General features: G+C 55.6%; 1 protein-coding gene across 1 annotated transcript in view; it reads left to right on the forward strand.

Annotated features, from left to right (window-relative positions):
• IGF2R (insulin like growth factor 2 receptor) overlaps positions 1-17,266 on the forward strand; it is a 96,831-nt gene extending 79,565 nt beyond the window's left edge. Inside the window, exons 37-48 of the mRNA XM_081829265.1 lie at positions 637-798; positions 1,925-2,132; positions 2,493-2,639; positions 3,589-3,823; positions 4,587-4,723; positions 7,166-7,280; positions 8,437-8,583; positions 9,125-9,312; positions 11,072-11,258; positions 13,654-13,806; positions 14,691-14,760; positions 15,466-17,266. Of these exons, the coding sequence (XP_081685391.1) occupies positions 637-798; positions 1,925-2,132; positions 2,493-2,639; positions 3,589-3,823; positions 4,587-4,723; positions 7,166-7,280; positions 8,437-8,583; positions 9,125-9,312; positions 11,072-11,258; positions 13,654-13,806; positions 14,691-14,760; positions 15,466-15,882 (2,166 nt within the window). The 3' untranslated portion in view covers positions 15,883-17,266. The remainder of the gene's footprint in view (positions 1-636; positions 799-1,924; positions 2,133-2,492; positions 2,640-3,588; positions 3,824-4,586; positions 4,724-7,165; positions 7,281-8,436; positions 8,584-9,124; positions 9,313-11,071; positions 11,259-13,653; positions 13,807-14,690; positions 14,761-15,465) is intronic.
• The last annotated feature ends 6,250 nt before the right edge of the window (positions 17,267-23,516 follow it).

The raw sequence follows: 23,516 nt of genomic DNA on the forward strand, positions 1-23,516 counted from the left end.
GTGTGCGCTCAAGGTTGGAAAGATTTTAAAGAGATTTTCTGCCCCTGTGGTTTTTACCTTTAGTGGGAATACTTTTCCACTGAAGTTTATAGAAAAACCGATTCTCAGCAGCAACTAAAAATGAAATTCCTGACCAGCTGCCCGTCTGTGCTGTTGCTGAGCAAGGGGGGCATAAGCATGCTGGTGCGGGCTCCGTGGCCTGCGTGCAGTCTGGCCGAGTGGTGTGTGGGCCTCGTCCGGGGTGGCCTCAGTTTGTAGCAGCGGGGTGGAGACACTCCCGGCGAGCGTCCCAGAGTGCTCGGCTCCCTCCTCTGCCTTGGCAGGGCCTCACTTTCATACCCTGCTCACGTTTAAAGAACTGGTAGTGTGGACATGGGGACTTTGTCTAAACGCAGGGCCACGTCCTGGAGGTCGCGAGAGGCTCCAGGTATGTGGGCAGGGCCATCCTGGTTCCTTGCAGGGTGGTGCCCCTGCCCCTCCTTCCTGGAGGGGGGCCACTGCGGGTCACCCAGAGCACCTGGCAGCCTCCCAGCCACGGCCACAGCCCCGGAAGCGGGGGTCTCTCTGGTGCCAGCTGGGGGAGGAGAGCTGTGTGAGGATGCTGTACTTGACCCATGTGGGTTTTCTTTTGAACAGGGAGCTCCCATGCTGCTGAGGACCAGTGACTGCGACTTTGTGTTTGGGTGGGAGACCCCACTGGTCTGTCCAGACGAAGTGAAGGTGGACGGCTGCTCCCTGACGGACGAGCAGCTGCATTACAGCTTTAACCTGTCCAGCCTTTCCAAAAGCACTTTCAAGGTAATGCTGCTCAGCTGGAGCCCGCTGATCTTGGGGGCACAGCGGCCCGGGTTCTTTGTGATACCTTCTTGTGTTGTAGGTGATGGGGCACATGTGACCACTGAGGCACAGTGCACGGAGGGGTAATGGGCTTAGTCTCCGCCCTGGACACACAGGATCAACTTGTTGGGGATTCTAGACTGTGTAGCGAACAAGGCCCAGCTAACGCCTGAGTTGTGCGCCACGGCTCAGAGTTTAGCTCCATAGGGCTTTGTGAGGATTAAATGATACAACGGAGGTCAGGAGTCTGCTTGGGGACGTGCATGTGACCACCGTGTATCCCATAAGGGCAGGGCCAGGTCTGGTACACCCAGAAGAGGCTGTGAGTCATTCCCTTGTGTCTCCTGCCAGCCTGACTTCAAGATGCAGATGCAGCTCTTTTGCTGACCACAGAGGTAATGGATAGAGGCAGCTAGGATGTTCCTCTGACTTGAGATACATTTGTGTGTGTGTTGGGGGGGAGCTTATCTGGCCTGTGTGTCATGGGCTGTTTGTGATATCGATGAGGCCGTGGGCATCTTGAGTCACTGGGGTTTGGGGACCCTCCACCTGGGGGCCTGTGATCTAGATGTTACTGAGTTACGCACCTTGGACCATGCCACCAGATCCCAGCACCTCCCAGGGGATGGTAGCTGGGGAGTAGTGAGCCCCGAGGCCCGTGCCCTGGCTCCTGTGATAGAGACCTTGCACAGGTGGGACTGGTGTGCTGCAGGTGTGAGCCTGCAGAGGGTGGGGACAGCAAGGAAGGCGACGTACGTGCTCAGCGATGCTGTGTCTGCTTGCCGCTCATCAGCTCTGTCCTCAGCACTCCTGCGTCACAGGTGGGGAACCCGGGCTTCAGGAAGGTGGAGGAGCAGCCCGAGGTCTGACAGCCGGCTCCCCGCCAGGGGCCTGGGGGTGGACGGAGGGAAGTGCCCAGACGGTGGGTCAGGCATTGCCCTCTGGAGGAAGGTCAGGAGTGGAGAGGAGGAAGGGAGCACTGAGGCAGCCGTGCACAGCCCGCAGGCAGCCCCTGCTTTCCGGCACGAGCGACGGCTCTCCCCACCTGAAGACCCACTGACGCCCACGCGTGTTCTTGTCTGTCCAGGTGACTCGAGACTCACGCACCTACAGTGTAGGGGTATGCACCGCGGCGGCAGGCCTGGATGAAGGAGGCTGTAAGGACGGCGGTGTCTGCCTGCTTTCCAGGAACAAGGGGGCATCTTTTGGGCGGCTGGCATCGATGAGACTGGATTACAGGCACCAGGATGAAGCTGTCATTTTAAGTTATGCCAACGGAGATAATTGTCCTCCAGGTAAATCTTTGTAGCAGGGTGTGTTTTATGTTGTGGGGAGTGTGGTGTTAGACCCGGCCACGGGAGGAAACTGAGGCATGGAGCTCCGGATGCTGTGAATGCGGACACCTGGCTCGGACCACATGGCGTTCCACCCACACAGCCCTGAGTGTGAGTGCTCTGGCCTCGGGCTCATGCTGGTCTGTGAGCCTCTTGTCATGTTGGGACGCAGAGGCCAGCGGTCCTGATGTCGGCTTAGGGTGGTGGCTTTCATAAACATAAGGGGTCCTTGGGAGCGTTCCCAGGTGATCGTGCGCGGCAGCGAAAGCACAGCTGAGGTGCTGGTAATCAGGGTCACGCGGATGATGTTCTTTTTTCCAGAAACTGAGGAGGGTGACCCCTGTGTGTTCCCCTTCATATTCAATGGGAAGAGCTACGAGGAGTGTGTTCTGGAGGGCAGGGCGAGGCTCTGGTGCTCCACCACGGCCAACTACGACAGAGACCGCGAGTGGGGCTTCTGCAGACACTGTACGTAGCGGAGCACGCGTCGGGCTCGGGCTGCCGCTTGGCCGGCGTCCTCCCCAGGCTGGCTTCGTGCTCAGACCTCTGTGGCTGTCCGAGTTAATCCTGTCGCATGTCGTTTTTCCATGTCACGCTTGTTTTGCATAAAGAGAGGACATCTCAAATGGCTCATGGGATGTGTCACGTGACTGGGTACCTAGGCTGAAGTAGGACAGGGCTGACAGGCCGGTGCCAGGTGGTCAGCGGGGCCCCTTCTCTAACCCGGGCGGTGGGTGTCCTCGTGCCGGCGCTGCTGACGGCCGCTCGCGCCTGTGCGGAGTCCTGCTGGTCACGGGCCTGCGTCGGCAGAAGAGCGGTGGGCTCACCCGCCGGCTCTCAGCCGTGCGGCGGGCATGGGGCAGGGCTGGGGCTTCAGGCTGAGCCGGGCCGCTCACGGGCGGCACAAACGGGCGTGAGTGCTCGAGGGACGTGATGAGGAGATACACAAAAAACGACTTAATTCTTGTAAATGCTCAGGGAGCGAGAGGGTATAAAGAAATTCTAAGTGTTAAATTTGCAGGGGCCTATTATAGTTTTGTTTTGAGGCTTATTATGATAGGACCTTTCTCCTGGTCTGGTGGACAGCACTCACGTTTTAGGTAATTACAGGTACCTGTTGCTGTTTTTATTTCTTATCCTCATTCACATGTGACCAAATGTTGGATACCGTCCACGGGGGATTGAGCTAGTGCCGTGGGGTCATTAAGCACAGGAGGAGGCAGACACAGGGCCCTGGGGGGGCCTTGGTCTGTTTCGGGCCGGGGGACACGTGAAGGAGACGGCGCAGCTCTGGCGGGGGTGCGGGGGCAGTGGCGGGTGGAGGCGCTGAGCGCAGCGGAGCGGGCGGGTGGGGGGAACGTGAGGGGCCGGCGGGGGGCCAGGCTGCCGTCTGAGTTTTCTGCATGCTGCTCCCCAGCAAACAGCCACCGGATGTCTGCAATTATCTTCAAGTGCGACGAGGAGGCTGATATCGGGAGGCCACAGGTCTTCAGTGAAGTTCGTGGCTGTGAGGTGACATTTGAGTGGAAAACAAAAGTTGTCTGCCCTCCAAAGAAGATGGAGTGCAAATTCATCCAGAAGCACAAAACCTACGACTTACGGCTGTTGTCTTCACTCACCGGGTCTTGGTTCTTTGTCCATGAAGGAGACTCGTGAGTACCTATCACCACGTGCCAGCCGTGTCCTTCTCGGGCCTGATGGTGGTGGGCTCTTGGCGGTCCGCTTCCATGTCCCTGCAGAGCTGGGGCTGCCACGTAAAGCCGGTGCTTGGGTGGCTCGAGAGCCCCTCACGGTGCCAGACCTGGTGCCCGGGGCTGGGTTTGAAGGCAGAGCTGGACAGAAAGGGAGCCTTTGGAACCAGGAGCTGGCGATCCGCATGCGATAGAATGAGTCTCGATGAGTGTTGTGCTTGTGAGGGGCTTCTGTCTGCTGCTGAGTGTGTGTGTGTGGGGGGGTGCGTTGATTTTCTCAGCTCTTTGGCACCCACCCCGTGGGCTGTGTGGGTCTGAGATTTGTGGCCTGTGGCGGCCGCTCCATGTCTCTGCCAGGGGCCCTCAGACCAGGAAGGCCTCAGCGTGTGGTGGGGGTGTGCACTTGGAGGCCTTCGGTCCTAAGGTCAGCAGCTCGCTGGGATTGGAGCCGCTGCAGATCCCAACCCAGCAGCCCTCCTAAACCACACCGTCTCAGGGTTCACCCCCACCTGCCTGGGTGCCATGCCCCCTTTTTCAGGAAGCAGCCACTCCCGGGGCCTTTACTGGAAAATCTGTTTTGGTGCTGCGTTCTGAGGTGCCGTGGGGCACTTGGGGACCAGCATGGTTCCTGTTTCTGAAAGGGAGGGGCAGAGAGCTGCACCCCAGTGCGCAGGGCAGACTGGCCTTGCACCCTGCTCCTCCACTTCTCTGTGTTGTTTCACAGGTACTATATAAATCTCTGCCAGAAAATATATAAAGGGCCTCTCGACTGCTCTGACAGAGCCAGCATTTGCAAAAAGAGTGCATCTGGTGTCGTCCAGGTCTTGGGGCTTGTTCACACACAGAGGCTGGACGTCTTAGGTAAGGCCCTGGGTCCTTGTTGTGCATGCTTACGGTGTTGCATCGCAGTTGGGAAGGTGAGGGCGTCCTCATGGCCAGGAGGGTCAGCACTGGCTTGAGCTGAAACCGCCAGATACCATTCCTTATGACTGTTTCTCAAGCATTTTGGTAATTCCTGGAACATTAGAGTAAGTACCACTTTGTATTCCCAGAGATGGCAGGTCCTAGCAGGTGTATGTAGGGGGGTCATCTCTCCTGGAAACGTACTTCTACCCTGAGAGGGTCACAGTGGTTAAGATTCCTCTGAATCCTTGCTCCAGCTCTGGATTGAGTGCCGGAGTCTGCATGTTATATGTACCAGCATTTATTCAGGAAAGCTGAACAGTTACGCAAGAACTTGGTAAAGATAATTCAGGGGTATGTTTTTGTAATGTCTTAACAATTAAGAAAATACTGAAGCTCTTTTTAATAGTGTTAGTAGAAAATTCATGTTGCAATGGGTTGTTGAGTGAAAGATTCTATATTTGAGAGAGAGCGAGAGTACGGGAGAGCACGAGCTTGGCAGGGATGGGGAGAGGGAGAAGGAGAAAGAGAATCTTTAGCAGGCTCCATGCCCAGTGCAGAGCCCGACGCGGGGCTCCATCTCACGACTCTGAGATCACGACCTGAACCGAAATCTAGAGTCAGACACTTAACCTACTGAGTCACCAAGGCGCCCCTGTCTTTCATTATTTAAAAGGTAGGTCTTTCTTAGATAGGAATAACTGGGATATGTTCGGAGGAACCAGTAAAGAAAAACACCTTTACCTTGTTGGAGTAGAGTGGGGTCCCCGAGTTGTCCTGATTAAACCACGGGTGACTTGAGTCTGCTTGAGCTCTTGGAAGGGAGACAGGGAATTCCGAGGGACCACTGTCACTGTGGATGAGAGGCGCACCAGATGGTAGGGTCGCCTGGAGCGGCCTCCCAGCCCGCCATCCACCGCTGTTCCCACACGGCTCACGACGAGGGGTGAGGGTGGCTCTCTGCTCTGCAGTCTCGTGGTTGTGTACAGATACTGGATCAGCCCTTCCCCCGGCTGCCCACAGCCAGCTGAAAGAGGTTTGCAGGGTGAAGGCCTCACGGAAGGTTCGGCTAGCAGGGTCCCCAACGCACCCGGGGCCTTACTCCTCGGCCCCAACAGGACGGCTGTCCAAGGACAGACACCGTGACCCACATGCTCAGGAAGGGCTGCAGCCATGTGGGGTGGAGAGATGGACTGTCTGTTCCAGGAAGTCACGTTTATCTACAGCTGTGCTTTTGGCCTGTGCAATCCTCACAGCTCTGTGGGGGTGGGCTTGGGGTTAGAGTCCATGTCCCAGGTTGGGCAACGAGCTGGGGAAGGTCGAGTGTATTGCCCGGGAGTGGAGGGTGTCTACAGTAAGACCTGCGTTGGTTTGTTTCCCATGCCCCGGCAGTTTAAGAATTTCTCTTTAAAGCAGTAGAATTCTGTCTTCCAAAATTTTGCACAGGAGCCTGATATGTAATTTATCCGGTACAGCTTTGAATTTGGGCAGGGCTGAGGGCCTGGGCCTTTGGCAGAGCAGTCCCCTACGCCTTGGCCTGTGTCCCGGGAAGAACAGGTGGGAAGCTGGTACCAAGGCCTGTGTCCCCCCTGCCCCCCCGGGTCTCGGGGGTGTGAGAGTCGGGGGCTGCAGGGTGGGCGCTGCTCCCGAGGCCCCCGCCCTGTGCCGCTGAGCCAGCGTGGGCTTGGGCTCCCCCAGGACGGCTCCGGGCGGCCACACACAGCAGCTGGAAGCGGCAGCAGCGTTGAGCTGGCCGCCACACTGGCTCCCAAGTGGCCACTGTGAGCAAGTGCTCACCTCTTAGACCCTGCAGGTCAGGGTCTTAGCTGTCTCTTCTCTGTGATATTTTTGGAAGTGGAAAAGTTGGATGCAGAGCTGGGAGACCTGAGAAATCCAGAGTTGTTCTGCTTTTGGTTTTTCTCTTTGTAGTTTGGAGGTCTAGCTCCTGCCCTGTTACTCCTGGGATGTTCCGAGCGGGGTGGGGGGGGGGGAGAGGATGTGTTGGGAAAGCACCTAAAATGACCCTGGAATCCTAAAAACTGGAGCAGCTGTGACAGCTGCCGTTAGGCGAGGTTCTCTGTGTGCCCATCGTGCCGGGCTCGTGGCAGACGCTCTGGGCGGTATTCCTCCCGCACAGGTGAGGCGACAGGCTCAGATGCTCAGCAGCCCCGAGTCAGGCAGCTGGTGAGCAGGAGGGGCTGGGATTGGAACCCAGGTCTTCCCCAGCCGTGCAAGGTGTGGTACGGACCTGGAGGCGGTCACCAAGCTTGGCATGCTGAGAACCCAAGACTGAAGACTTAGGAGTCTTGAGAGAGCCGAACATTTGTTCTGTCTTGGCTTTTAACATTCTGACGCCGAAGCTTTTTTTATAACCACAAATCCATCCTTCGTGTGTTTCAGATGACAAAGTCATCGTAACTTATTCAAAAGGTTATCAGTGTGGGGAGAATAAGACGGCATCTGCCGTCATAGAGTTGACCTGTGCGAAGACCGTGGGCAGACCTTCATTCATGAGGTAAGAGGGTTGGGGCCTGCACAGGGAGCTGTGGAGAGCAGGGACTGGGGGCTCACCAGCATCTCTCCCCCCCGGTTTTCATTTCAGGTGTGCGGACGGGTGTGCAGGGAGAGGGTGTTTGTGCAGCCACTGAGACTTGGGGCCTGGTGAGGGGGCCGGGCCTGTTAATTGATCTAGAGTGTGCGGGGCTGCTCCGCACAGGGAGGGATTTCCTGGAAAAGGGGCCGGATACACGGTCACTTGGCTAAAGCGACAATGTCAAGTGATGTTTCACCGGCCTCTGCCTTCGACATCATTGTAGAACCAAAGGGGCAGCGGTTGGTGCCACCCAAGGCCAGCTGTTCAAGCAGCCTGAGACCCCCCCCAAGCAGGTGGGGCTGGCACCTGGGGTGCTCTTGGGTCACCCTAGAATTTTCTAGGCAACTCTGCATCTAGTGCTAGGAGGAGTTTGGCCAACAGAGGGAGCATACGAGTGCTGTTTCCCAACCAGTGATTCTTCCAGAAGCTGGGCTGGAATTTCTGGGGAGACCTGGGAATTGTCTGAGGATTTAAATCAATGTAGGAGTCAGAAAAGCTTATAAAATAAAGTTCAAAAATTTGGGAGCAAATTTTTCCAGCTTTTAGATGTTGCACTGTTTTTCTTTTTTTTTTTTTTTTGAAGATTTTATTTATTTGAGAGAGAGAGAGAGAGAGGGGCGGGGGCTGGGAGAAGCAGACTCCCCACTGAGCAGAGTCTGACACAGGGCTCCATCCCAGGACACCGGGATCATGACCTGAGCCGAAGGCAGATGCTCAACTGACTGAGCCACCCAGGCGCCCCTAGATGTCGCACAGTTTCTTAATTAAAAGCAAAACAAAGCGAAACTGTGTTGAACAGTTTGCCTGCTTTTTCACATTGCTGATGTGCTAGACCATCACCTTCCCTATTACACTGTTGAGAAAAGTCAGTAACAGCCATTCCAGCCAGAGTGGCCAGTGCCCACTGTGGGGGTAGCGAGGGCTCGGCGGTGGGGGGGCTTCCGTGGGGACCCAGGGCTCGGCCCGCATGGAGCCCTGAAAGCCAGGCTTCCAGGCGCAAGAGGCTCCGTGCGGCCGCGGCCCCGCGCCGCCCCGAGCCCGGCTGGCTGTGACCGCGGTCCTCGCTCGCTCCCTCCAGGTTCGACATCGACAGCTGCACGTACTACTTCAGCTGGGACTCCCGGGCTGCTTGTGCTGTGAAGCCGCAGGAGGTGCAGATGGTGAACGGCACCATCACCAACCCTATAAACGGCAAGAGCTTCAGCCTCGGAGATATTTATTTTAAGTAAGTGGAACATTTTCCTTTCGAGCACTGAAATGTATTCAAAATGAAGCCAGCAATTTAGACCTTTCCCTAATGGGGCGGGGGGGCTGCAAGATGATAAATAGGCAGTGTGTTTTAGTTACTGTTTCTAGGTGGTTGTCATATTTTGCTTAAACCGAGGGAAAGCATTACTCAACCATGAAGTTTTAACACCAAAGATGGTGAATTCTCTTGAGTGTAAAAATAAAGTCTCCCCTCCTCCTCCCCTTCCTGATAATCTCGGGGGTCGGCTGCCGGACCTCAGGGACCGGCCAGAGCTGCTGGCCGCACCCAGGGCAGGCTGGGGTGAGCCCAGAGCGGGACACCACTCAGAGTGCAGGCTGGGGACGCAGGAAGACGATGGGGTGGAAGTTGGTGCCCTCGGGCGTCCTCACGGGCTCCCAGGCCGGCAGAGCCGGAGAAGGGCCGTGGCCTGCAGCCCTGGGGTTCCCGGGTGTTTGAGTCCCTCGTAAATGGGTTTCTGGAAGGACTAGAGTCACTGCCATCTTTTCTGTCTCTTCAGGCTGTTCAGTGCCTCTGGGGACATGAGAACAAATGGGGACAAGTACCTGTATGAAATCCAGCTTTCCTCCATCACAAGCTCCAGAAATCCGGCATGCTCGGGGGCCAACATATGCCAGGTTAAACCAAACGACCAACACTTCAGTAGGAAAGTTGGAACTTCTGACAAAACCAAATACTACGTTCAAGGTAATTGCTTTCCGTCAGTGTTCCGTGTTCAGCTTCTTCAAAGGAGGGACGTTAGAATTTTCATGAAGAAACCCTTCCGTTGAAATCCCCGATTTGAAAGCAGAAGCCCGGTCTGTCTGTGTCTTGATACGCAGTCGTCAAAATGATTGAACAGTGTGTGTGAGACGAGCATTTCACTGTAGGAGAAAGTCACCTCAGTTCCAGATGAACACCTGAAAACCAAAACTTGGTTTCAACCCGAGGTTGTGCAGTGGGGGTGAAGCAGAAGATAAAGTGTGCGTGTCCAAGAATTGCCTTCGATTTTGTTTTGTCATGTTGGTTCTTTACTTGGCAACTTCAGATATTTTTACAGTAGAGTAAGACATTTTACATTTGTCAAAAGGTTGAAAAGAAAGGCTAGACACCCTTTAAAAAGTTAAATGTGTTTAAAAACCCAGCCGGCTCTGTTGTAAAAAGGGCTCCTAGAGATTCCCCGAGAGGAGAAGCAGCTGCTCCCCGAGTGGTAGGAGCCCAGACGTCCGTGCGTTCACGCGCAGACGCTGAGCGTCAGGTCAGCCTGATTTGCTGTCAGGATTCCACATTATGGAGTAAACTCCTGTGGTTCTCTGTTCTTTTCCAGTAATTCCGAGTTGGATTCACTCGGGTCACACCTGCACGTGCATTTATTTATTCGTCGTTCTTTAAACTCCTTTCAGACCTTTTCACTTTCAGTATTCACCAACGCTAGAAAGTCGGTTTAGTATTAAGACCACTTTTTGCATTTCGTGAAAAAATCAGTTTAAATCTCTTCCCAAGTCTCCACTCATTCCAGAGGGCAAGAGTAGGAAGCCACGGAGCCCCGTCTGGCTGCGATTCGGCTCCCCCATCAGCTCGGGGATGTGCGCCCACATGCCAGCCTGGCGGGTGGTCCATTTGGGTCACGCCTCAGCCAGTTGTGAGTGAGAACTCGTGGGGCCTTCCTGAGTCCAGCCGTGGGGCTTGGGGCTCGGGCTCCCTTTGGTTCGTGAACGTGGCCGCTTCATGCACTGAACGCCCTAGCCCCGTAGCAGTGGCTGACTGTGAACTTCCAGCCGCCTGCGGAGTTTGGAGAGGGCAACGTCTGCACACAGCTCCGTCACTTCTGACACCAGCTGCAGGTTTCAGGGAGGTTCTGTCACCACCCTGAGGTTTGATCATTTGTTAGGACTCAGGACTCATTTGTGCTGTTACAGTCACGGTTAAGGATAGAAATTGGCCAAGGGAAAAAAGCACATAGGATGGCGTCCAGAAGGGAGCAGGATGCTTCCATCATGCTCTTCCTGCGGCCTGAGGATGGGTTCCATTCCCAGCACCAGTGTGTGACGATATGCACGGAGTCTCGCCAGCCAGGGGAGCGCACCGAGCCCCCAGCATCCCGGGCTCCGTGTGGAGGCTTGTTTAGTTGGTTGACTGGCTGGTTGCCCACTGGGTCCATTTCCGTCTACGGAGGCGCTGATACGCGTGGCCAGTCCTGTTCTGAATCCTACTGTTAGCTGAGGACGGAGCCAGACCTCTTCTGGGGCAAGGCTCAAGACTTCCCTGCTCCCTGATGTGAGGCAGGGGCTCCGTAATGTGTGTCGGGCGGCCTGTGAAGAAGCGTGCATGGGGGACCTTTGAAGAAGGCCCTTTACCATGATTTTAAGTGTGTGCAAACTTTTTACAGACCGTGGAAAGATACACTCGGCCCTTTATTGAAAAGTTGATGGTAACGTGGCCTGTACTGCGTCTTCCTTTCTGGCAGATGGTGATCTAGATGTGGTGTTTGCCTCATCCTCTAAGTGTGGAAAAGATAAGACGAAGTCTGTGTCTTCCACCATCTTCTTCCACTGCGACCCTTTGGTGAAGGACGGGATCCCCGAGTTCAGCCACGAGACTGCTGACTGCCAGTACCTGTTCTCCTGGTACACCTCTGCCGTGTGTCCTCTGGGGTGAGTGCGCTGGCCCGGCCTGGGCCGGAGCTTCCTGTCGGCCGCTTTCTGCCCGGGACGCACGCTTCCCAGCTGTACCCCCAACCTGCTCCCTCAGGACTTAGCTCAAGCATGTGTTTGTATGTGTTCTCTGCCCCCAGTGTTGTCTTGTGGGAACATCCCAGTGTGTCCGAGAGCCAGAGAGGCAAACCCCATGTAGCCGGCATCCGGCTTCAGTGGCTGTCCAAGTCTTGCCCTTCCTGGCCCCCCACGCCCCCATCACCACCGTCCGCCACTCCCAGTGCATTGGCCGTCCGCCTGCATGCACGCTCGAGGCCTGAGCGCCCCCACTTTCTTTCCCGGCCTTCCCCAGCCGGCATTTCCCCTCACTGGCTCACCAGAAGTGGCCGCTCTGTCTCATCTTTGTGTTCCAGCACGGTTTTCCGTGTGTTCTAGTGCAGATTATCACGTGGTAAATGTTACTTTAACTTGAACGATGTATTGTGTGTGTTTGAAGGAATGAAAACTTGTTCTACAGATTTTGAAAATCAGCTACAGGCCAGGTTTTCATGGGAAGTGTGCGTTTCTGTGCTGAGGGCTTTCTGGTGAGGGAAGGGCCATCTGGGCCTCCGTGTGGCCACAGGGAACCTACCTCTTCTCGGACCCCACAGCCTTCGTCCCTCTGCCTAGGTCATGGCCGTGTTTGGAGGCCCTCATCTGGAACACAGTGTTACATGTTGCTCGCCTCTTGTATTTGCTTTCTTCCTGTTTCATCCACGTCAGGTTCTTATAGGAGCTTCTCGTTCTCTGTGCTGAGACTGAGATCAGGAGGAAAAGTTCTTCCCTTGCAGTTGTTGGCTTTGTGTCCCGGAGAAGGGTGTCTCTGCAGTCCGTAGAAACCGTGCTAGGGACAGTGGGGGAGTTCCAGATGCCATCTGTCAGATCTTAAATCAGTATTCACTTTTAAAAAGAGTACACTTCGTCCTGTATTTTCCGGGAACATGGATGTAAGGCAAGTCTTAGCAAATTTCTAAATGTGGGTGCTGTATAAACAACACACACGGTGCAATTAAGTTAAGGACCAGTAACAAGAAACTAACTGAAAAATAGAAACCCATTTGGACACTAAAGCACACTTAAGAATAATTCCTGGCTCACCGGGGAGCCCAGAAGTAGAAACGAGAGCACACTTAGAAGTGAGTGATGTCGTGCACCCGATGCCCCCGCTGGTCCCGGCTTTCAGGGCAGGGCGTGCGGGGCTGGCCGATGTGCGCCTCGTGGGGCTGTCCCCGCCCGAGCACACAGTGACTGGGAACGCTGAGCTCCTCCTCCTCATGGTTCCAAACCAGATCGCTTGGTTCCGGCTGAATTTTTTTTTTTTTTAAGATTTTATTTATTTATTTGACAGAGACACAGCGAGAGAGGGAACACAAGAAGGGGGAGTGGGAGAGGGAGAAGCAGGCTTCCCGCTGAGCAGGGAGCCTGATGCGGGGCTCGATCCCAGGACCCTGGGCCCATGGCCTGAGACGGGCTGAATTTTGATCAGTGTGGTTATCCTTATGTGGTCGGGCCGTCAGCTGCCCTCTGACCCAGCTCGAACCGAGTGGTTTTCTGAATTTGTAGCATCTTTAGCATCCAGTTCATTGCGTGTGTGTGGCCTGTCGCAGTGCCCTCTCTCCTCCCGAGCAGCCCGGATGGCCCCTGTCACTTTGCTCTCTGCTTTCTCGGGGTGGGGAAGAATTGGCGGTAGTGGGTTCTGTCGGCACAGGCGTGAGGGCCCGAGGGTTCGGAAGTGTCGAGTCATTCCACAAAGGTCTGGTTCTCTGAGCAGAAAGGGAAGTCCGTCCTGGTGCTTCTGGTCTTATATTAGTTAAGTTTACTGTTTCCGTTGAATGGTTAAGGTCCTGGAAATATACTGCTGTTCACCACATGTGGGTGGGAGTGGTGAAATCTTAGCTGGTTGAAGAGCAGCCATGTTGGTCACCAGCCCTGCCTCCCAGGACAAGCAGCCTGGACAGACTGTCTGTGTCGCGCCCCGCGGTGACCTGGGGGGGTGTCCCTCAAACCCGCCCCCCCCCGGCGCACTGACGCCGTGTCCCAAGACAAGATGCAGTGAGGGAGAAGCCTTCCCTGGGCGGCGGTCACCGTTTGGCCCCAGAGAGGAGAGCTGTGGTCCTGGCAGACCAGTGGGGCCAGCTCGTCCCTCTCGGCCACCTCATAGCTGACGGCCGCCCGGGGGGATGAGCCGGGGCTGAGGCTGCGGTCCCACGTCGCCGCCTTTGGCCTGTGCGCCGTACTCTTGCCTGACCTCACTGTCCGAGGACTTGGTCCCCCGCCGGTCTGCACATCCCGGCCTGGGGCCGGCGAGGGTCGCCGCCGTGGTGGCATGTGCCTGAGTGAGGTGGCTTCCTTTCAGGGTGGGCCTCGACGGTGACAGCGCGGGCGAGGACACGCCGGAGCACAGGGGGCTGTCGGAGCGAAGCCAGGCCGTTGGGGCGGTCCTCAGCCTGCTGCTGGTGGCGCTCACTGGCTGTCTGCTGACCCTGCTGCTCTACAAGAAGGAACGGAGGTGAGGGGAGCGAGGCCGCTGGGCCACCAGGATCTGTGCTTGTGCGTGTGTGTGTGTGTGAGAGAGAGAACGGTATGGACGCGGTCTCCGGGGTTGTGTTCCGTACATAGCTGTGTTCCTGTGACAAGGTGTCGTGTCGGACCGGCGCCCCGGGGCCCGTCCCAGGCGTGTGAGTCCGTTCCTAGGACGTTGGTCTTTGGTTGTGTCCAGAGATGGACAGAAAATGAACACGTTTCATGAGCAGATGATCAGCTGAGCCCTCTACACTATCCTCCCCTTGCAAAAGTGAGCATTTACGAGATGCCTGCTGTAGGATGCCATCCTCTGGGCTCGTCCCCACACGTGGCTGTCCCTCCAGGAGATTGCCATGTCATGCATGAGTGAAGCTGAAGCCCCGAGCCCAGGAGCCCTGTGGTGTGGCCGGAGCCGGCGTCCAGAGTCCTGAGTGCGGCCATCCCACCCCAGAGAGGCTGGCACGGGAACGAAGAATCAGGGCAGAAGGGCTGGGTACGAGCTGGTCTTGGGTTAGTCGTTCGGCACACACAATCCCAGTGCAGCCTGGGGTGGCGGGGACGTGTGGCCTTATGGTCACATGGGACAGCGGAAGCACAACTGTTAGGTAACTTGCTCTTGCCTTTGCTAGACCACTCGGGGGGGCAGGTTTCAGATCCACTTCTGTCTAATTCCAGAGTGTTCTTTTCACTGAACTGGTTTATCGCCCCTCTGCCATGGGCTTCCCGTGCCCGGGCCGTGCAGGGCTGTGTCGTGGGGGCTGCAGGCGTCTCTGTCGGTGGGCGCTCGAGCTGTGGGGCTGGGGAGGGGCTGGCCAGCTGGGCCCCCTGTCCTGCTGGTTCCACCCTGCAGTGACTGTGCTTGCCTTCCAGGGAGATCGTGCTGAGCAGGCTGACCAGCTGCTGCAGGAGAAGTGCGAACGTGTCCTACAAATACTCGAAGGTAATTTCCCGTCCCCCCTGCCCCCAATATCCGGCTGTCCGTACGGTGGTGACATCAGTCAGTGATGCGAAAAATGCCGTCGTAGGCAATTTGACGTACGAAAGGGAAAACATCATCCGTTGCTTTTAACCCAAACACACTTTTTGTCCTCTTTTCTTTCAAGTTTTTCTCGTTGTGGTTACAGCTGATTTTCTGAGAACATTTAATAGTCGTTGCTTCTACTTTTTTAGTTATTTAAAAAAAATAAAAAATAATGAAAATTTTTGTGCATCTGGCATTTGGATGGTTGCTTTCAGATAAATTTCCCTAAAAGAGGCCTCATTTGGTTGAAGAGCTACACATTCTCATGACTTGCGGTACTCCTGCCAAACTGCTTTCTAAAAGGCTTATCTCAGACCTTCACGTCCTTCCTGTGGCTTCTCTTACTGCCTGTCCCGTCCCCCCCGTCCCCCCAGGGCACCTGGCTTGAGTAGAGGCCTCTTTCCTGCCCTCGGGGACACTGTTTGCCTTGGGGGGTCTCCTCAGGAGCTGACAGTTGCCAGCCCTCCCTTCCTCTCCTGGTGGGGAGCCTGGGAACGTGGTGACTGCAGTGGGCAGGGGAGGGGGTCCCCAACTCCGGGGTAGGTCGTGGAAGGGAGGGCCACAGGGGAGCAGAACCGAGTGGGGCCTCAGATGGGCTCCAGGGTCCTGCTTTGTCCCTTGCAGGTGAACAAGGAGGAGGAGGCAGATGAGAACGAAACGGAGTGGTTGATGGAAGAGATCCAGGTGCCGACCCCAAGGCCCGGGAAGGAAGGACAGGAAAACGGCCACGTTACCACGAAGTCCGTGAAGGCCGAAGCCCTCACCTCCCTGCACGGGGATGAGCAGGACAGTGAGGATGAGGTCCTGACCATCCCGGAGGTGAAGGTGCACTTGGGCAGAGGGACTGGGGCCGCGAGCATGCCGCATGGGCACACCCCACAGAGGAGGGGGCTTCGGGAGAGCGCGGACGGCGCCGGGGTGCTGCTGCGAGGGGACCTGGTCCGCAGAGGGAAGTCCAGGCCTGCGCCGCCCAAGACCGTGAGCTCCGGCGGCCTGGCGGCCTTCCACGACGACAGTGACGAGGACCTCTTACACATCTAGTCCCCTGGTGCCTCCAGGAGACGCAGGTCCGGTGTCACCAGGCACCTCCAACCAAATAAGACTTCAGCTCGAGGATGCTTCTATCATTTTTGCCTTTAACAAAAACTGTTTCAAAAGGGAAGAGTTTTTGTGATGGGGGAGAGGGTGAGGAGGTCAGGTTTACGGTCCTCGGAACGAGGCTCTGTTCCTGTCGCAGGGGGAGGAGCCGGGGCCCTGGGTTTTGTCCCCAGCCCTCACTTAGAAGCGTGGCAGCCGTGCGCCTCACACTGTGCGCCTGGGCCAGACGCATCTTGGAACCGAGGGCTGTGTATTTGAGAAAAACCCTTGCTGCTTTAGGCCCTGTAGGGTTTTGACCATTATATTTTAGCATTTAATTCTCTCCTCCTCTATTTATTGACTTTGACAATTACTCAGGTTTGCGAAAAAGGAAAAAAACAAAAACAAAAACAAAAAACACAAAAAACGCCACAAACAGCCCCACGGTCTTTTTCCTGACGGCAGGGTAATATAGTGTTCATCCCCTGTCCGGAGGAGGAGCTGTGGGTGTGCTAGGAAGGTTCCATATGAGATTTTGAACTGGTCAATAATGTATCCTCTAAGTTAGAATGCTCCATTCTGTCCTTCCTTTTTGCTTCCTGTTTCTGAAGGGAACACGCACGTGCAGGGGTCCCCGAGTGCCTAGGCTTGGGACGGTTCGCCTGTTCTCTGCCTTTAGTCGGTAACGGCTGCAGCTTTTTGCATGACATCCTCAATCCTAGGTGCACAGAGCACATGTATCAGTATTTCTTTCGCCGGCTGGTGAATTCAAACAACCCACCCAAAGATCGATTATTTTTGTGTGTGTGTGAGGATGGAGTTGAGATGTCAGAGAAAATAACTTTTTCCCAGATTTGGGATATAGGTCTCACCTCTTCAGGTTCTCATGATACCACCTTTACTGTGCTTATTTTTTTAAGAAAAAAAAAAAAGTGTTTATCAACCATTCGACCTATAAGAAGCCTTAATTTGCACAGTGCGTGACTTAACAGAAATTGCATGAAAGCCGACGGGCCAGCACTTCGCCCTCGCGTTGCACTTGGGATTCCTGTGCTGGGGGTGCTGGCTCCACCTCTCAGTGCTGCAGGACGGGAGGGCAGGACGCTGTCCTGCCCTGGCTGTTGGCACCTTTCTTGAAGTGTTTTTCTCGAATTATAGAATTGTATATAGACTCAGTGGTATTCATGTACTGAAAAGCAAGCTGCCCTTGGTTTGTACTCGGTTTGGCTGGCTAATTTGATTTCAACATGAGTGTATTTTTTAAAATTGATTTCTTTTCTCATTTTTTTTCAATCAAATTTACTGTAATATAAAGTATTCAACAATTTCAATAAAAGATAAATTATTAGTCGGGTGTTACTGCTTTTTCCTCCTCGATGGTGAAAAGTTGCCGAAAGATGGTGAAAGGCTGCCTATGTGTTCTGTGAAGTTCCTGAAGAGGTCTGTGCTTGGGTTTCGGCAGCGGGTGGATGGCGGGGGTGGGGGGGTCCCCGCTAGCCCTTCCTGAGCAGCACCGCGGGTGCTCTCTGGACTCATTCCTGTGGGCAGGTTCGAGCACCAGGGCCACCTTGCCTGTGTTCGGCTCCCTTGAGGTCTGCTGTCATCCCTCTTTTCGAGAAAATGGACGTCAGGGTATCCCCGGGTTATCCAAGTGGCCACCTAGGAGTTTGGATTCTGGTGGCGCCGACGAGCATGCCGGTGAGCTGTCCCCATCTCGCACGGGGGTGGTTCCTCTGTATGCTCATCACTCTGACCCGTAATGAGTTTCCGAGATGTTAATGCCAAAGTGGATGAAGCAGAAAGTGACAGTGTCAACTTAGACCTCTTGGAGTCAGCATCCTTCCTTCCCTGCGTCTCGTTTTTTTCATTATCCAGTTGGAGTGACTTTTTTTTTCTTTTTAAGAATTTTACAATGTCGGGCACCTGGGTGGCTCAGTCGTTAAGCGTCTGCCTTCGGCTCAGGTCATGATCCCAGGGTACTGGGATCGAGTCCCGCATTGGGCTCCCTGCTCCTTGGGAGCCTGCTTCTCCCTCTGCCCCTCTCTCTCATGAATAAATAAATAAAAAATCTTAAAAAAAAAAAAATTTACAATGTCTCTTCTGAAACAGACACTCAAGTTTTAGAGAAGTGCATGTTACGACCAAGGTGTCACTGGTCCTCGGGCATCGTGCCCTCCCCCGCTTCCCCCGAAGACACAGGAAGCCCCTCGGTCAGGAGGTCTGGGGGGCCACTTGCGCACACGCCCCGGCCCTGTTGGTGAGCTCGATGGCAGGGGTCTTCGCCTGCACTCCGGGCTGCCTGCTGAGTGCGCAGCTCATGGCCGGACAGCCGAGGGGGCCAGGTGGCCTGTGTGCTTGAGGGCATTTGCTTGGACTCTTGAGAATCTAGACCAGTGCTGTCCTGGGTTCTGAAAGACAGTCACCATCCTTGTCAGTTGTTGCTGTAGGTAGTTTTAGGAAAATGTGCCCTGCCCGCAAATAGGAACTATGGTGTTTCCAGAGAAGGGATCTTACTGGTAAGAGTACAACCCAGATACTCTGTTTCCTTGAACCAACTTTTTTACGCCCTTTTGTTGGAGACTGTCCAAGAGCGGCAGAGAAGTAGAGTAAGGGGGGGATAAGCACAATGTAGGCAAACCTGTGTCAGGGAAATCCATAGTAAAGTAGAAATCTGCTCTTACTAGAACACTTAAAACCAGACGAGCCCTTCAGGAAGGCTGACTGCCTGCCACCTGGGCATTTAAAACAATCTTGTGGGATAATCCAGTCCTTCATGTGAGTGAACTGATGGGCATGGAGGACTTAAGTCTCTTCTTGGGGATCAGGTCACTAGGGGATAGTGAGCATGCTGGGGGCAGGCAGTATGGACGAGGTTAGATTTAAAGAAATCCCCTTCACCAGCTTCTGAAGAGCACCCATGACTAAGGTGCATTCACAGGGCTTGCTTCTCCAGCTGGGCGTCACTGGCTCGGGGTTGGCCTCGCCCTTGAGCTAGCCTTGCTGTGTGGCCGGGGAGCACGGGGCGAGCGAATGATCCCGGCAGAAAGCACCAATGGGGCTGCTGGGGGTGCGGGGCTGGCCACCTGGCCGGGCAGTCCTGTAACACACGTCCAGGCTCGGGTGGGGGCGGCGTTCAGGGCAGATGGAGGAGGTAAGGCTGGAGCGGGCCCAGGACTCGCAGTGTCTCCTGAAAGTCACGGTGAGCCGTGTGCGCTTGTCCCGGAGGCCCCACGGCGAGCCGCGAAAGGGCGGGGTAGGTGGAAGAACGGCCCCCTGGCCGCGCACACGCTGGAGAGCCTCTCAGCCTGGAAGGGAGTCGTGGCGGGAATACAGAGTTTTCTTAAAGATGGAGGGAAACGGGGCACCGGGGTGGCTCAGTCCGTTAAGCATCTGCCTTCGGCTCAGGTCTTCATCCCGGGGTCCTGGGATGGAGCCCCGCATCGGGCTCCCTGCTCATCAAGGAGTCTGCTTCTCCTTCTGCTCCCCCTGCTTGTGTGCTCTCTCGGTGTCAAATAAAATCTTAAAAAAAAAAGAGCAAAGGGAGGCTTGTGAACTGTTAACTCCTGTTTCTTCACCTCTTAGTCTGTGTTGTGTGCTGACCAGTTTGCAAACCAAATTCAGTAAAAAAATTACTTCTAATATTATTTTGGTACAGCGTTAGAGGAAAACCAGATTGAACACATGGTGCAGGTGGTCATTACGCCGGGAGAGGGCAAAACTGTGGAGCCCCCATCTGTGCTCACAGCCGAGTTGGGGTGACCTAACGGCTGCTCTCAGTACTGTCCTGGAGGAAACGGCCTTGGGGAGCTGGCCGCATGGGTTGCTTAGCTGGAGACAGACACACCGTGGGGTGCGATGCCCCAGAAAGCCATGAAAGAAGCCGAGGGCCATGTCCCGGCAAACCCTGTGACCCTTGACTGCAGACTTTTTTGTTTTAATTTTGAGACGATCAGAACATAACAAATTTTGAACAAACAAGATAAGGAACTTTTGTTTTCCTCATTTGCTCTTTTTATTTCAGCCCAGAAAGTTCCTCTGTCCTCTTTGTACTTTTGTGGCCTTGACGTGGGAGGTTGCCCTCCTCACCCTGCTGGGGGTCTGAGACCCTGACAGGCCACTCTCCCGTTGGCTGCCCCTCACCCGCCCCGCCCCTGGAGGATCCCTGTTGTGCTCTGCCCCACCTCGTGGCTTTACGACTCTTGTTCAGGAAGCATGGGAGAGGGACCTCGGGGGTAACGAAATCATACTTAAACTAGGAAATCTTGTCATCATAGAGTGATGTTTTCCAAAGTATGCCCCGTGGAATCCTTGTTCTGTAGGATTTTGGTAGATGTTCTACAATCAGCATTTGGAGGATGCTGACTAGACAGGCTTTCTTGCCACGAGACCTCTAGAGTCTTCAAAAGGACAGATGGTTGAAATTATAATAAACGGTGTGGCCAGTGAATCTCCAAGAAGGGGTACAGTATGCAGTGCTTTCTAAATGTTTGCCAGTGTCCCCTTGGGGAGGTTGGTGGCCTGTGGCCAGTGCCCTGAGAAAAGCTGTCACCATGGGCCCTGGTTCTGTTGTTTCCTGAGGGTCACAGGGAACGGGCTGGGGGTGCCGTCTGATAGATGGGGAGGGCCCAAGAGATGTGTCCATGCTTCCTCTCCCTGAGGAAGCCCCTCCTCCCCAGGGCCCCACCCCTGCCATTTGTGACCCCCCCACAACACCTCTCCCCACTTCAGGTCCAATCCCCAAGATGCTGACCGTGGCACTGACCTTGATGAGGCCCTGCACTGGAATGCCCTTCTACTCTCCACACATGAGTGTTGGCGAGGCGACATTGTTAGGGGTTGAATCGTGTCCCCCCAAGTTCATAAATGAAGTGCTAACCCCTAGCACCTCAGCATGACCTTATATTCAGAGAGAGGGTCTTTACAGAAGTCACCAAGTTAAAGTGAGGTCAGGCGGTGGGCCCTAATCCACTAGGACCAGTGTCCTTACGAAAAGGGAAAATTTGGACAGAGACAGATGTGCGCAGAGAGAAGGCGGCGTTCCACAAGCCAGCGCGACAGGCCTGGAACACACCGTCCCCGCACGGCCCTGGGAAGGAACCAACCCTGCCCACACCTTGGTTTTGGAGTTGTGGCCTTCGGAACTGTGACATAATACATTCCTGCCATGTAAGCCTCCCAGCCCGTGGGGCTTCGTTATGTAATCCAGGGATCTGAGGGCCGGTGGCGCTCCTAGAGGGGCCAGGCAGCCATCAGACCCAGGAGGAGCCATGGCTGTGCCCGGGGCCCGCATCCAGGCCGCCCCCCTGTGACCTGTGATGGCCTCCGTGCCCGACGGAGGACGAATGAGGGAATGCACAGGTGGTTTTGCGGACTCCTTTGTGGGGACAGGGTGGGTGGGTCACCGAGAGCGAGTGGGTTCTCGCGGGCCAGGCGTGGACCCTGATATCTTGAGGACGTGGGTTCTGGCTACTGGGACTTGGATGCCGGCATCCAGTTGGGAACAGAAGCGAGCCCGGGTGATCGCCTCGGCTCTAACCCCAGTCTCCCGTGCTGACTGGTCGTGCTCCCGGGGACCTCTGGCCCCGGCGGTGACGCCGGCGAGCACGCGGCCCTGGGAGCTCTGGAGGTGGGGAGGGTAAGAAGGAATATGCTGTGTGGCTCCCGTTTTATATGTGTGTGGGACAGATGGGGACAAGAAGATTGTTGTGGGCACGGCAGGCACCCCCAGGCCGCTGGGTCAGGATGGTCCCAGCACCTGGAGGGGGAAGGTGGAGACAGAAGTCTCCTGCGTCCAGCCCTCTGGCTGAGGCCTGGGGCGCAGCGTCCTGCCGGCCGTCTCCCGCATCAGCGGGTTTGGTGTGGGGGAAGCAGAGTTCTCAGGGGGGCCCTGACATCGGGGAGGAGCCTGCGGTGTAAGGACAGCCTGGGTCACTGAAGAAGGCAACGCCGTCGATGGCGCAGCCCAGCTCCGTGGCTCCCATGCTGGCTCCTCATTTCTGGCAGTTTCCAGACTCCTCAGTGCAGTTTAACTATCCCTTAAGGCCCTTAAAAGAAAGCTGCTGTTTTGGAGAAGGTGCTGGGGGTTGAGGGCAGTGAGGAGAGGACATGGTGGTCCCCTCCTGGTGGCACATAGAGGGAACCCGCAAACCCAGGGCCGGTGAGGAGGCCTGCAGCCCGGGACAGCTCTGGGGCCGAGGGCAGCGGGGAGGAGGGGCGCCCACGGGGTCGGGGGTGGGGGGCATGGTGGTCGGTTGCTGTCCTGTGTTGCTTCTCCCAGTTGTAATTCTGATCCCCGAGAGGTCCCCGGCCTCCCCTCCATGCACCTGAACCAGGGACTGGGAGATGAGACAGGGAGTGGCCTGGTCTGAGCACGAGAAAGTGTGCCAGGCCCTTGCCCAGAGCCAGGCAGGTTGCTTTCTCCGCAGAGAAAAGAGCAGTGCACGGCAGGCCTGGCCGGCTGGACTGGCCGCTGGGGAGGTGGGGACAGGCAGGGGCCTTGCTTCGGCCCCAGGATGTGTGGAAAGCAGGCCCTTTGCTCCCTGGCTGCTTCCCAAGCAGAGGAGTTGGTGTGAGGAGAGCCAGCCTGTTTGGAGCCAGCACATTTGTATTACAAAAAGCCACTCATTTTTCCTCCTGTGCAGGGAAAACCCAGCTCTCCCCTCTCCTGTGTGTCTCCCTTGCTACTCACCCAGAACATTTCACTTCTGGTCACCAGACGTGTGGGATTTTCCCGCACACCTAGCAATTCTTTGGAACACCACCTGGGGGTCTTCTAATTTAACTCAGTTCTGACACTGTCTACTTGGAGATCGCATCAGACGCCCCCAGGTTGAGGGCTCAGTCCCACGAGACTGTCCCCCACTTCAAATGCCAACTGCAAATCGTCGGTCCCCAGGTGACCCATAATTCTGTCTGACTTGGATGCAAATTGGGGTTCTGTGACCTCTTCCCCATTGATTTGCTAGAGCGGCTCACAGGACTCAGGGAAACATTTATACCATTTACTGAAGGAGCAGATGAAGAGGCAGACGGAGAGGTACGTAGGGCACGGTTTGGGATAGAGCTTCTGTCGCCGTGGGGCTGGGGTGCGTCCTCCTCCCAGTGTGGATGTGTTCACCAGCCAGGAAGCTCTCCAGATCCCGCACTTTTGGGATTCCTAGAGAGGCTTCATCATGTAGGCTTGATGGGCCACTAGCTCCATTTTCAGCCCTTCTTCCTCCTCAAGAGAATGGGGGTGGGGCTGAAAGTTCCAAGCTTCTAAGCATGGCTTGGTCTATCCCATGACCAGGAGCCATCCAGGAGCCATCCGGAGTCACTTCATTAGAACAAGGGACACTCCTGTCACCCAGGAAATTAGAAGAGTCCAGAAACACAAGGGCACCCTTAGCACCATGAGCATCACTCTATCTGCCTCTCATGGGTGCAGGTGGAGGGACCCGCCCTTAATGTCTGTGTCCTCCCAGGGCTGAGATGGGGCGCAGAGAAGGTATCTCTTGTCTGATGGCATTTTGATGTCCTCTCTCAGCAGCTCTAGCCGAGGCTCCTGGGGTCCCACCCTGTGCCCATATGGCCCCCTTGACCCAGTGTCCTGGGTGTCA

The sequence above is a fragment of the Leptonychotes weddellii genome, chromosome 8 (assembly GCF_054177405.1).
Source record: "Leptonychotes weddellii isolate Sample4059 chromosome 8, ASM5417740v2, whole genome shotgun sequence".
Taxonomy (NCBI): Eukaryota; Metazoa; Chordata; class Mammalia; order Carnivora; family Phocidae; genus Leptonychotes; species Leptonychotes weddellii.